The following is a 12598-nucleotide window of genomic DNA, read 5'->3' as shown; positions in this document are numbered from 1 at the left end:
AGGGAAGCACCTCCATTTTGTCTGCAGCCTCAGGTGACTTTCCCCCCTGTATTGGAGAGACAGGGGCAGGTTTCTTCTGGGTCCTCTGCTTTGGCAGTGAGTCCCATTGGGCCGCCAGGGGGGTTTTCCCCTGATTTTATTTTCACCCTGTGTAAGGCTTATCTTCAGGTGGCTGGGGTCCTACTTCTGCCCTGGGGGTCCCTCTGCGTCCACTCCGGTTCGACTCCCCTCGGCGCCAGTTTCATCCCTGTCTCCTCCTCTCTCATTCAAGCAGCCGAGGGTCTCTTGAGATGATGATTTTTTCTATGGGAGTAGTTTCTCTTGATGAGGACCTGGACCCTTTGGAAGACCTCCAGGATCCTCTCAGGGGGATGGATGCCACTGCTGGTGTTTTTTTGGGTCTTTCAGCTAGTGAGTATGCATCAGTGGGAAGAGCTCCAGGAGCTTATTCTTCAGGTCTCCTCGGTGTTGTGTTTCGAGGAAGACGTGCAGGAGCCTCCGCATATTGTGGACCCTCTTCTTCGGAGGATCTGCTCAGCATCCCACTCTTTTCCTATGCATCAGGATATTTGGGATATTGTTTTATGCAGTGAAATGCGCTGGAGGCACCCTTTCATTTTGCGTGCTCTATGGCTCACCTGTATCCCAGAGGAGGATAGGGATACCTTGAAGTTGCCAGTTGTGGATGCGGTGGTCTCGGCCATCATGAAGCAGTATAGAGTGCCCGTTAAGGGTGGCTCAGCCTTGAGGGTTGCTGAGGAGCGTAGGTTCGAGTCCCTCCTTAAGCAGAATTTTGACGTTACTGCCCTTGAGGTTCAGGTGGTGATGTGTGGCGGTCCGGTAGCTCGGGCTTGTTTTCGGTGGGCCAAGCGTGTCCTTGACTATGAGTCTGATAACACTGCACAACAATTTTTTGGTTAAGTCTTGATTCCTGAAAAGTTTTTGGTGATTATGACAGGTACCAACTTGATATGCTCAAATATGGTTTTGGTTTTACTGCATCACGTAAGAACTATGAGAAATAGACATTTTTATGTTTACTGACAATAAAATATATAGTCAAGTTTACGTTTCGCACAAGCGACTAAATGAAACAGAATTAAAAGTGTTTTGCTCCCGAGTTTCTTTTATATTCAGTGTCTGGTGCATCACGTTGTAGCATCCAACAATAGTCGGCAAGCATTGACGGATTCCAATTGCCCTGGTATCGTTTCTCCATCGTAGCTATGTCTTGATGAAACCTTTCACCGTGCTCGTCACTCACAGCACCGAGATTTGCGGGGAAGAAGTCCAAGTGTGAATGGAGGAAATGAATCTTGAGTGACATATTGCACTTCATTCTCTTGTATGCTTTGAGAAGTTTGTCTACCAGCTGAATGTAGTTTGGGGCTCTGTAATTGCCCAGAAAATTGTCAACAACGTCTTTCAAGGCTTTCCAGCCAATTTTTTCCGGCCCAACTAACAGATCTTCAAATCGCTTGTCACTCATAACATGTCTGATCTGGGGGCCAACAAAAATACCCTCTTTGATCTTGGCATCAGTTATTCTTGGGAACATCTGTCTTAAATAACGAAAACCTTCCCCTTCCTTGTTCATTGCTTTCACAAAATTCTTCATGAGTCCCAGTTTAATGTGAAGAGGAGGCAAAAATATCTTTGTCGGGTCAACAAGCGATTCATGTGCTACATTTTTCTGTCCTGGAACTAACTTTTTACGGAGTGGCCAGTTCTTTCTAGAATAGTGCGACTCTCTGTCTCGGCTGTCCCATTCGCAGATGAAACAGCAGTACTTTGTATAGCCAAGCTGCAGTCCTAGTAACAGAGCAACGACTTTGAGGTCTCCACAGATATTCCAGTTATACCTGGTATACTGGACATACTTTAGTAACATTTCCATATTCTCATATGTTTCTTTCATATGTGCTGCATAGCCAACAGGTACTGAAGGATAAACGTTGCCATTGTGCAACAGAACAGCTTTCAGGCTTAACATTGACGAATCAATGAAAAGACGCCACTCTTCCGGGTTGTGATCACAACCAAAGACCGAGAACAATCCTTCAATGTCACAACAGAAACAGAGACTGTCGACTTGTGCAAAAAATTTGGTTATATCATGATGCCGGTCTCGAAACACAGAAATTTTCGTACCTGGTGATAGCAAACACCATTCCTGCAGTCTCGAACCTAGCAGCTCAGCTTTTGCTTTTGACAGACCCAAATCTCTGACCAAATCGTTCAATTCGGACTGTGTTATCAGATGTGGATCGCCTGATGAGGATGGTTCAAAATCCGGGTCAATGTCACTGTTAGAACCCTGCACTGCAGTTTCTTCATCTGGTTCGTCTAAGGTCCAATCCTCTGGTGGTTTCGGAACTGGAAGACTGTCATCATGTGGCATGGGTCTCATTGCTGAAGGCAGATTAGGATATTCAATTGACTTCTTGTTTTTGGCAGAGAAACCAGACACATTAGTCAAACAGAAATAACAGTCCGTCACATGGTCTTTCTGTTCTCGCCATATCATCGGAACAGCAAATGGCATCGTCTTTCGAGTACCTCTGAGCCAGGCTCTCAGACTAACAGCACATGTCGCACAGCAAATGTGAGGCGCCCATTGCTTGTCTTGATCACCTATTTTGCAGCCAAAATACAGATGATAGGCTTTCTTTACAAGGGCACTCATCGAACGTCTCTGAGGCGTAAGTGTATATTCCCCACAGATATAGCAGAATGTGTCGCGGCTGTTACGACACCGACGAGACATATTGCCCGACACCAAAACGTCTATAGCATCAAGCTTACTTACTGTTATATTGCTACAGCTACTATACTACTATACTTTACTATACTGATACTATATACACACACGGACTATCTATATTAACCAAATGAGCAGGATCGGTGTATGGAAGCCACCATTATAGCATGGTGAGACAGCGCAAGCTCGTTCAGACCTGCCCAGACATGCCCAGGATGTCATCTTCCATAAAACAGCTTCCAACCTGGCTAGATTTTATGCATGGACATACCCAGGCGGCACAAACCGTTATTGATAAGACACTTATGGGAGAAAAAATTGTTTGCATCCAAATATAAGAAAAAATCACGACAAAATTGAAGATTTCTCTGAAATGGTACGTGATGGGTAATTTTTGATGTAATATTCATGATCAGCACCCAAAATTCTATAAGAAACACCCAGCAGTGTTCAGGAAGCAAAAACTTTGTTGTGCAGTGTAACTGGTCCTTGGTGGAACAGGAAGTAGCCAAAATTGAGATGGGTGCTTCTTATCTCTCTGATGCCATGTGTGACCTGTTGCGGGCCTTGACCAAGTCCATGGTTTTCAGGGTGGCCGCTCGTCATACCTTGTGGCTCCGGGCTTAGTTGGCAGATGCAGCATCTAAAGCTAAGCTGATGAAATTTCCCTTTTGTGGGTCTTTTTTGTTTGGCAAGGATTTGGACAAGTTAGTTCAGACCTTAAAGGACTCTAAGGTTCCCCATCTTCCTGAAGATTGTGCCCGTCCGGCTGCACAAGGTAGCAGAGCTCAGGGGCTTTGCATGATTTCTGCAGATATTACCCTGGTCGAGAGGCTGCTTCTTTTCCTGCCTCTGGGTCTCCCCAGTGCAAATTCTTTCAGTGCATGCAGTCCTTTCAGGAAGCCCATATGGGGGGATGTGATTCCTCCGCCAGTTCCCCCGCCACCAGTCCCACCCAATGACTCCTTGCCGGTGCCTCCCTTGGTTCCGGTGGATGCTTAGTTGTGAGACTTTTACCAGGGGTGGTCCAAGATCACAACGGACCAAGATTATGATGGTCATGGTGGCAGCCTTGCGCAAGGAAAGCATTCTGGTTCACCCCTATCTGGATGACTAGTTGATCTGAGCAAAGTCTTTTCAGGAGAGTTCCAGAGTGATGGCTCAGTTTGTGGATTTCCTGCAGTAGCTGGGATGGGTAGTCAACCTGTCCAAGAGCTGGTTGGCTCCATCTCAGCACCTGGAGTACCTTTGGGTTCTTTTTGACACCAGCTTGGGGAAGGTCTTCCTGCCATAGGCCCGAGTAGTTAAGTTGCAGTCGCAAATTCGCCTTCTGATGGTTTCCTGGTATCCTCGGGCGCAGGTTTTTCTCCAGGTCTTGTGGTCGATGGCAGCTTCTCTGGACTTGGTTTGGTGGGCCCGGGCTCACATGTGCCCGCTTCAGCATGCTCTGCTTCAGCGGTGGTCACCCCAGGTGCATGATTTGGACTTTCCTGTTCCTCTTCGGGGGTTAGTTCATTGCAGTCTCCATTGGTGGCTACAGTCTTCCAATCTGGTGCAGGAAGTGAGTCTGGATCAGCCCCAGTGGACAATGCTTCTCACGGATTCCAGTCTCCTCGGCTGGGGAGTTCAATGTCTTGTTCGCTCAACTCAGGGCAGCTTGTATTTGGAGTAGGCATCTTGGTTGATCAATGTTCTGGAGACCAGAGCCATACAGCTGGCATTGCTAGCATTCCAGATGTTGTTGACGGGCAAGTCTGTTTGGGTTCTCTTGGACAATGATATTGCAGTAGCTTATGTTAATCGTCAGGCGGACTTCCTCAGTTGTCATGTGCTAGATCCTGGAGAGTGGTGTCTCGGTCCCACAGCCTTTGAGTTGATTGTGCAGTCTTGGGGGCTGTTGGTCATGGTCCTGATGGCCACAAATGTCAACACCAAAGCACCACGGTTCTTCACAGGGCACAGGGATGTTCAGGCCAAAGCGCTGGATGCTCTAGTACAGTCTTGGCTGCCAGTGAGCCTCCTGTATGTGCTTCCTCCGTGGCTGATGGTGGGCAGTCCTTCACATTGCTCGGCACCCCAGCAGTGGTAACTCTGGACTGGCTAAGGCACCCATGGTACGTGGATCTGGTTCGTCTTCTCGTTGCAGATCCTCTTCCGCTGCCCCTCTCGCCCAACCTTCTGACTCAGAGCCCCATTCCAATTTTCGACCCAGGTCCCTTTTGTCTTACAGCTTTACTCTTGAGAGGGAACACCTAGGTAAGAAATTGCTTCTGATTCTGACCCCACAACCTTGTTCTTCTCCATATTTTTATTAGGTCATTGCAGCAACTTCTGTATCCTGGAGGACATGCATTCTAATTCCTTTGGAACTTGACAACCATGATCCCCTAATTTGTCCACTTTCATACAAGGGACACAAGTCATCTTCCCTGCAACACTGCATCATTAGCCTACCTGGGAAGTAGAAATCTTGACCAAGGGATTGATTCAAGAGTTTTCTCATGGACATTCATAGTAGCACTTACCTTCTAAGCCAATGTGTGAACTGTGATTATTCAGTGGCTTCTCAAAACAAATGATAAGCATTACATCACTTTGCATTGCTAGATGCAGCTGAACTGATTTTACTTGTAGAGGAAATATAATTTTCAACTTTTTTGTTATTATTTTAGGCTCATTCAATAGCTGTAGCCCTGTACAAGAAGGAAAGCATTGAAGCTGCTCAGACAGGCATCTTGCTAGCTAGAGCTCATGCTGCTTCAGAAATATTTCAAAATATTCGTAAGTAATAATAGTTGATGTACCTTAATCATGTAAAGTAACTATCACATTACCATTTTTTTTGTTACAGTGAACAAAATAATTAAATCAAGTATCATGGTATACTTCTGAGTGCTGTATGCCACAAAAAAAGGAAAAAAACAACCCTACATATAATAATACAAAACAGAAAAAGAGTGGGGAAGGGACATGCATTTCTTGTATGTGTTTTAGCTTTATATGCTTTCAATAATTTGATAGTCTTTGAAGTTGGTCGACTGTGTCCCTTCCCCATATTTCTGAGTGCAGCAGCACAGCATCAAGTAAACAAACCAATACCTGAGCAACTAATAAGCAACGGGTCATAAGAAAACAAAGTGGAAAGTCAATACAGCTAAGGGACTATTCTGTAATCTAGATGCCTATATTTATGCGCCCCTTTGTGTGTAAATGTATAGAATATTAGCATTTGCATGTGTAAGATTGCACTTACCTGTGAAAGTGCCAGCATGGTTTCTAAGTGCTATTCAGCAACAGTGTGTGTAACTTTCATAGTGCCTAAATGCAAGGAGGAAGAGACATATACAAGGAAGGAGGATGGATGGTACATTGGCAGGGGATTCCCATTTACATGTGTAACTTACAACATACTGCAAGTTATGTGCATCCCTGACGCATTTATGTGGCTGTAGTTATACCAGGTCTATGGCTGATGTAAATGTAAGGTAAACAATATCAGGTATGCTAGTATTCCATAAAAGAATCTGGGCACCCATATGACATTATAAGAACATAAAAGTTGCCATACTGGGACAGACCAAAGGTTCATCAAGTCCAGTATGCTTTATCCAACAGTGTATAATACACATTCCCTATTATGCCAGAGAATAAAACTCCAGTCTTCAAGGATCTTCAGACCACCACCGAGTATCTTAACTTCAAGTGGATTAATTTCTCATCGATCCTGCTGGAGTATATACTATTTTTTATGATTTTAAATTTTAATGTTTTTTATTCATAGCATTAGGTATATTTAGATATACAGGTACTTAGCTTTTTGTATCTGTTCATATTTATTATTATTATTATTATTATTATTATATTTATTATTATTAGGATTTTATATACCGCCTATCAAGGTTATCTAAGCGGTTTTTACAATCAGGTACTCAAGCATTTTCCCTCTCTGTCCCGGTGGGCTCATAATCTATCTAACGTACCTGGGGCTATGGAGGATTAAGTGACTTGCCCAGGGTCACAAGGAGCAGTGCGGGGTTTGAACCCACAACCCCAGGGTGCTGAGGCTGTAGATCCAACCACTGCGCCACACATCCCCCTTGCTGACACGTTTCGCTACTCTTTTTCAAGGCGGGGAGATACATTGTGCTATTAACACTTGCTTGTTCATTACTGCCGCTGCTGAGCCAATGGAACAAAATTAAAATGTTATAATTGAATACATTTATGATTAATTCACTGTGGAAACATCTTGAGGATTTTTGGTGAGCCAAGATGCTGCTGCTGACAATGTGTATACTCTCCTGCTCGGTTAAATCATTTTGTGCTCTATTTTTTCTACTCCCTGACTTTCATTATTCCAGCAAGGGCCCTTTATCATAACTTTTTTCTTGACAATGTCTTCCTACTGGGAACTCATGAATGCTTGCCCACATGGGTCACAGGCAGAACAGCCACATTTCTACTGTCTGCAAGCTTTATAGCTTTAAATGCAGTCAATTACTGCATCAATTAAAGCCAATAAAATCAATTAAGTTAGGTAGTGGTAGGGCAGTGGTCTCAACTCAAACCCTTTGCAGAGCCACATTTTGGATTTGTAGGTACTTGGAGGGCTTCAGAAAAAAATAGTTAATGTCTTATTAAAGAAATGACAATTTTGCAAGAGGTAAAACTGTAAAGTTTATAAATCTTAGACTTTTGGCTATAAATCTTAGACTTTTGGCTAAGTCTTAATAATAATATTGTAATTTATAGCTAAAGAGACATGATCAAGAAACTGTTTTATTTTACTTTTGTGATTATGATAAATATACTGAAGGCCTCAAAATAGTACCTGGCGGGGGCCGCAAGTTTAAGACCACTGTGGTAGGGTGTCTACCACCGCCTAACTTATGGTTCCATTTATAGAATATGGCCTTTAGAACACACATATAGCAAAACTAATGCAAAATGCTTTTTTCCTCCACATTATGCGCTCATTAGTCTTGATATGGTTTACTAAAAGGGCTTCTAAGAAGGGTATAAGTGACTTGATGGGCAGTTGGTCTTCATCTACTGTCACTTGTGTCTCTGTCTAGAGGCTGCCGAAATGTATTTTGTAGAATCTGTCTATGCATACCGAATGACACGGGGACCAGATGATAGTCACACTCTCAACACCATAGTGGAATTCAGCAAATGGCTCATACAAGTTGGAAAAAAACAGGTAACAAAATCTAACTTACAAACTAAGGGGTGAATTTACTAACCTGGATTGATACGCATTAATGCCAATTATGTGACTTCAGAGGGAGAGCCTAGGCCAGCACGAGCAGCAGGCTGACGATGCTGCTTGTGCCGGGGAAGTTAAAAAGGTACAGGCGAAAGGGTGCATGTGTGTATGGTAGAGTGCGGGGAAGGAGCGGGAGGTGGAGAAGAGGACCGGGTCTTCAACCATCAAGGTGCTCGACTCGGTTTACAATAATGTAATTATAGTACATAAATATAGAAGAAGAATGTAATCTAGAATGGCTTAGTTTCCAAAGTGTTTAGTAAACGAGAAAGTTTTCAGAGCTTTCCGAAATAAAATGAAGGGGCTTTTAAGTGAAAGCGGTAACTCATTCCAGAGCTTGGATGGTTTGAAAATAAAAGAGTGGCTGAATCTCTTGATTCAGCCACTGTCTGTGGGACATGATTTTCATGGAGAAAATTAAATCTAATGTGTTGCCACCTGAGTGTGGAGAGAAGGAAACATTTTATACAAGCCCCAGATTGGTCAATGGAAGTAAAAAAAATTTTAACTGTGTTAAGCATATTAATATTAGAATCACCCCAGAAAATCAGGTTATTGTATTGCATGGCCACATCATATAAAAATAGACAGCCCATCCCTGAAGGATGGGATACATATTAAAAGGACATGGTCTCCCCAATAAAGCGGGCACATATTAAAAGCACATGACAGGAGGGGAAAGAATTGATTTGAACAAGAATGGCTTCAGTTGAGGTAACTAGGCACCACACTACCGGTTACTTTTTATTCTGCATCAGTCCAAATTTATTAAACAACTTTATTTTATTCTGTATTTTTTCATTATTTAATTTTTTTAAAAAAACGATGTATCTATCATTTTTGTATATAACTCAAGCCTAATAGTTTTCATATTCCTGTTGGCGCTGTGATTAAAAGGAACCCGTCACTTATCTTAACAGTAGACAGTTCCTCCTACAGAATAAAATAAAGTTGTTTAATAAATTTGGACTGATGCAGAATAAAAAGTAACCGGCAGTGTGGTGCCTAGTTACAAACAGAAGGTCCATACAAATGTCTTAAATTGATATAAATAAGATTGGTTGAAGAGAAATATTGAAACATCTTTGGAAGTAAAACTTGATATAAGATCAAATAATTGAGGAATCAACAGGTGATAATTATTGGGTTGTACATTAATATTCAGTTGAGGTAAGACAGCAGCCACACCATTTCTTGTTCTGTGGCACCAATTTTTAGAAAGGAAACAGTATCCGGCAAAAGCAGCATGGTTTCGGAAAGGTGCCGGCGCCTCCACCAAGATAGCACCCGGTGCAATCCGCCCCCCTGCTCCCTTACTATGCCACTGACATAGATTTTCAAAATTTTTCCATACTGTCATTTTTCTGATCAGACCACTTCTTGATAAGATTCTACCTTGTTATGCAATTCTCAGATCGTCCTATTGTTCCCACTATTAAGCTTTCTAGGGAAAGATGGGATTTGATATACCACCTTCTGGGACAATGAAGGCTTAAGGCCCAAATTCTCTTTAGGGCGCCAATATTGGCAGCTGCCTATAAAGCGGTTGCCAAGCACATGTCAATCATGAGATGGCGCCCTATAGAGAATCACGCCTCCATGAAAGATAGCACCGGAAATGTAGGCCAGGGTTTTCTGGTTCTACATTTCCAGCACCCATCTATGCCATGAATTGTGCTTAATGCCACTTCTGGCGTTAGCCATGTCCATAATGGCCTGTAAACGCCTACATAGGCATGATTCTGGTGCCTATTATTTAGGCGCCAGTACTCGCTTTATTTTTACCGTTTTTCACCATCCCACACTACTCCAGATATTAAACGCAATAGGAATCTCAGGCAATGTTCACAACTGGTTCCAAGGCTTCCTTAAAACTCGAACATACAGAGTCAAGTCAAAAGAGCACCTATCCGACCCATGGTCAAACCCATGTGGAGTACCACAAGGATCACCATTATCACCCATACTATTCAACTTCTTCATAGCATCCCTCGGCATAACCCTAGACGCCCTAAACACTGTATCATTTAGCTACGCGGATGATATAACTATCCTCCTCCCCTTTAACATTCAAGACCCCTTATCCACAAACCACCTGAAAATAATAATGGAAACGGTAGAAAAATGGATGTCAAGTCATAAACTGAAACTGAACCCAGAAAAAACTAAATTCCTACTACTACAGAAGGAAAAAAAAACATCTTTCACAGAACTGGAATTAAACACAATCAAGTACCCAATGCAAAACACACTTAAGATCCTGGGAATACAACTAGACAGAAACTGCACAATGCAGACTCAAATCCACAAAATCATCCAAAGAGCATTCTTCACAATGCGTAACCTAAGAAAAATAAGAAAATTCTTCAACAAAGATCAATACAAAATATTAGTACAATCCCTAGTACTAAGTATTGTAGATTACTGCAACAGCCTCTACCTATCATGCCCAAACTACATGATAAAACAACTACAGACTGTTCAGAACACGGCCCTCAGACTCATCTACTCCCTCAGCAAATATGAACACATCACCAATGCATACCTAGACTCACACTGGCTACCAATAAAAGCAAGATCCCAGTTCAAATTCTACTGTCTACTATACAAAGTAACACATGGAACAGCACCCAGCTACCTAAACAACAGACTTTACCGTAACCTCTCACACAGATTAAGGAGAACTCAGAGCCTATTCATTTACCCCCCTCTCAATGGTACACGACGCAAGAAACTATACGACAGCCTTTTAGCGACACAGGCAGCAAAGATTGACACTACCATCTCCAATCTACTGATCAAATCAACAGACATTAAAGTATTCCGAAAAGAAATCAAAACTCATCTCTTCAAAAAACACTTCCCATCATCTTAACCTCACTATAGCACTAGAAAATACTCTCATGAACACCACCACCACCACCACAGCAACACCTCAACATTGTACAACTCACTTCTGTATCCCGACTGTATTATTACTATTCATCACAATAACCTATTATATATTTACTCTTTGCTTTCAATTCTCCTGGAAATGTCCAGACTAACAATTGTAACTTGATACATTCTTGATTCTATGTACTGTAACGTTCCTGGAAATGTCCAGTCTTCTAACTTGTAATCCGCTTAGAACCGCAAGGCACAAGCGGAATAGAAATCACTAATGTAATGTAATGTAATGTTTCTTTTTTAAAAAAATTCTTTATTCATTTTAAAACTGACAAACAAGTGATTAATATTAAAACATTACATTACTAAAAAAATATACAGCACTTGACATTCTTATACATATAATCCATTAAAGTAGAAATTATAACCCTTTCCCCCTACCCAACAATTCTTCAATGAAAATTTTCATAATACATACAGAAATCCAATCATTAAATAAAAATATTAATCATCCAATTTCCCCCCTCCCCCCAATAAAATACATGTATCCATCAGAAAGGAAAACGGGAATAAATCCATGGTATTTTCAAGATCCAGAAAAACTAAAAGAATTCTTGTTGAATGCAGAGCCTATGTCTATTTAATATATGGAGTTTTGTGGAAATAAGAATGATAAAAAGAATAGCAGTTATGTTAAAACTTGGATATATTTTACAAGGTTTTCTCTTTTATTGAAAAATGCTGTGAGTAAGTTTTTTTTTGTTTTTTGTTTTTTTTATTGTGTGAAGGAAGCATTTTAATTCCTGGGCTTATATGAGCTGATGATGGAGTTCATAGAATTCAATTTTACGGAAGTCCAGTGGTAATTTATTTATAATATCAATGAATAGATATTTTTCAAGTTTTAAGCCACTTCAAGTATGCCATTTGTCTCTGATTACCAAGACATGCTATTGTGTACAATAGTACTGTAATCGCAACATATTTGAACCCTGTGTGAGATGTGCGTGGCATTCAGCAAAAGTATGGCAGTGTATTCCCCTAAGAGAAGAGAGAAGATCAAAGTTGTCCTTTTCAAAAAGAATGAGCAAGAAATCCTGGGGAAAGAGGAACAACAGCATTTTAAACTGTTTCTTAATTAACTTAGGTGCCTAAGTTTCAGTACTGTTTATAGAACATCCCCCTAAATAATTTGCCCAGAGTCACAAGGAGCTGCAGTGGAAATTGAATCTGGTTAGGAGTTTATCAAACATAAATATGGATAAATTGTGTATGCAATGCTTCTTAATTCCAGCTAATTTTGTCTCTCTGCTTTTATCAGATGTAGTAGTTATGTGGAATATTATTCATTAGTGACATGGGCAATTTGACCCTCTTAGTTCCTTATTTAAAAAAACTAAACAAAACCCCAAAACAATACCCTGTCAACCATGATACCACTCCAATCCTTAACTATTGAAGTATCTGCAAAAGTAGACTGTGGTTTTAACGGAAGACCAAATCAGATTATCATCACAAGTTCTACAAAGCACAATAGCAAAAGTACCAGATAAATATGAAACTCACTAAAAATATGTATATTTTTCCTCTAACTCTAGTCTTAACCAACATATCTTTTAAACTACCACCTATAACTGACTTGGCTTCTTATTTTCGCTCAAAAATCAAAATCATTAGGA

The 12598-nt window shown here is 41.3% G+C and overlaps 1 protein-coding gene across 4 annotated transcripts in view; it reads left to right on the top strand.

The window, feature by feature from the left end:
• Positions 1 to 12598, top strand: part of TTC23L (tetratricopeptide repeat domain 23 like) — a 94820-nt gene that overhangs the window by 61652 nt on the left and 20570 nt on the right. For all 4 annotated transcript variants that reach the window (XM_033933072.1, XM_033933063.1, XM_033933045.1 and 1 more), the window contains 2 exons: positions 5434 to 5542; positions 7837 to 7964. In XM_033933072.1, coding sequence (XP_033788963.1) covers positions 5434 to 5542; positions 7837 to 7964 — 237 coding nt within the window. The remainder of the gene's footprint in view (positions 1 to 5433; positions 5543 to 7836; positions 7965 to 12598) is intronic.

Source organism: Geotrypetes seraphini, chromosome 1, assembly GCF_902459505.1.
Source record: "Geotrypetes seraphini chromosome 1, aGeoSer1.1, whole genome shotgun sequence".
Lineage (NCBI taxonomy): Eukaryota > Metazoa > Chordata > Amphibia > Gymnophiona > Dermophiidae > Geotrypetes > Geotrypetes seraphini.
This window is presented reverse-complemented; position numbering and strand designations above follow the sequence as displayed.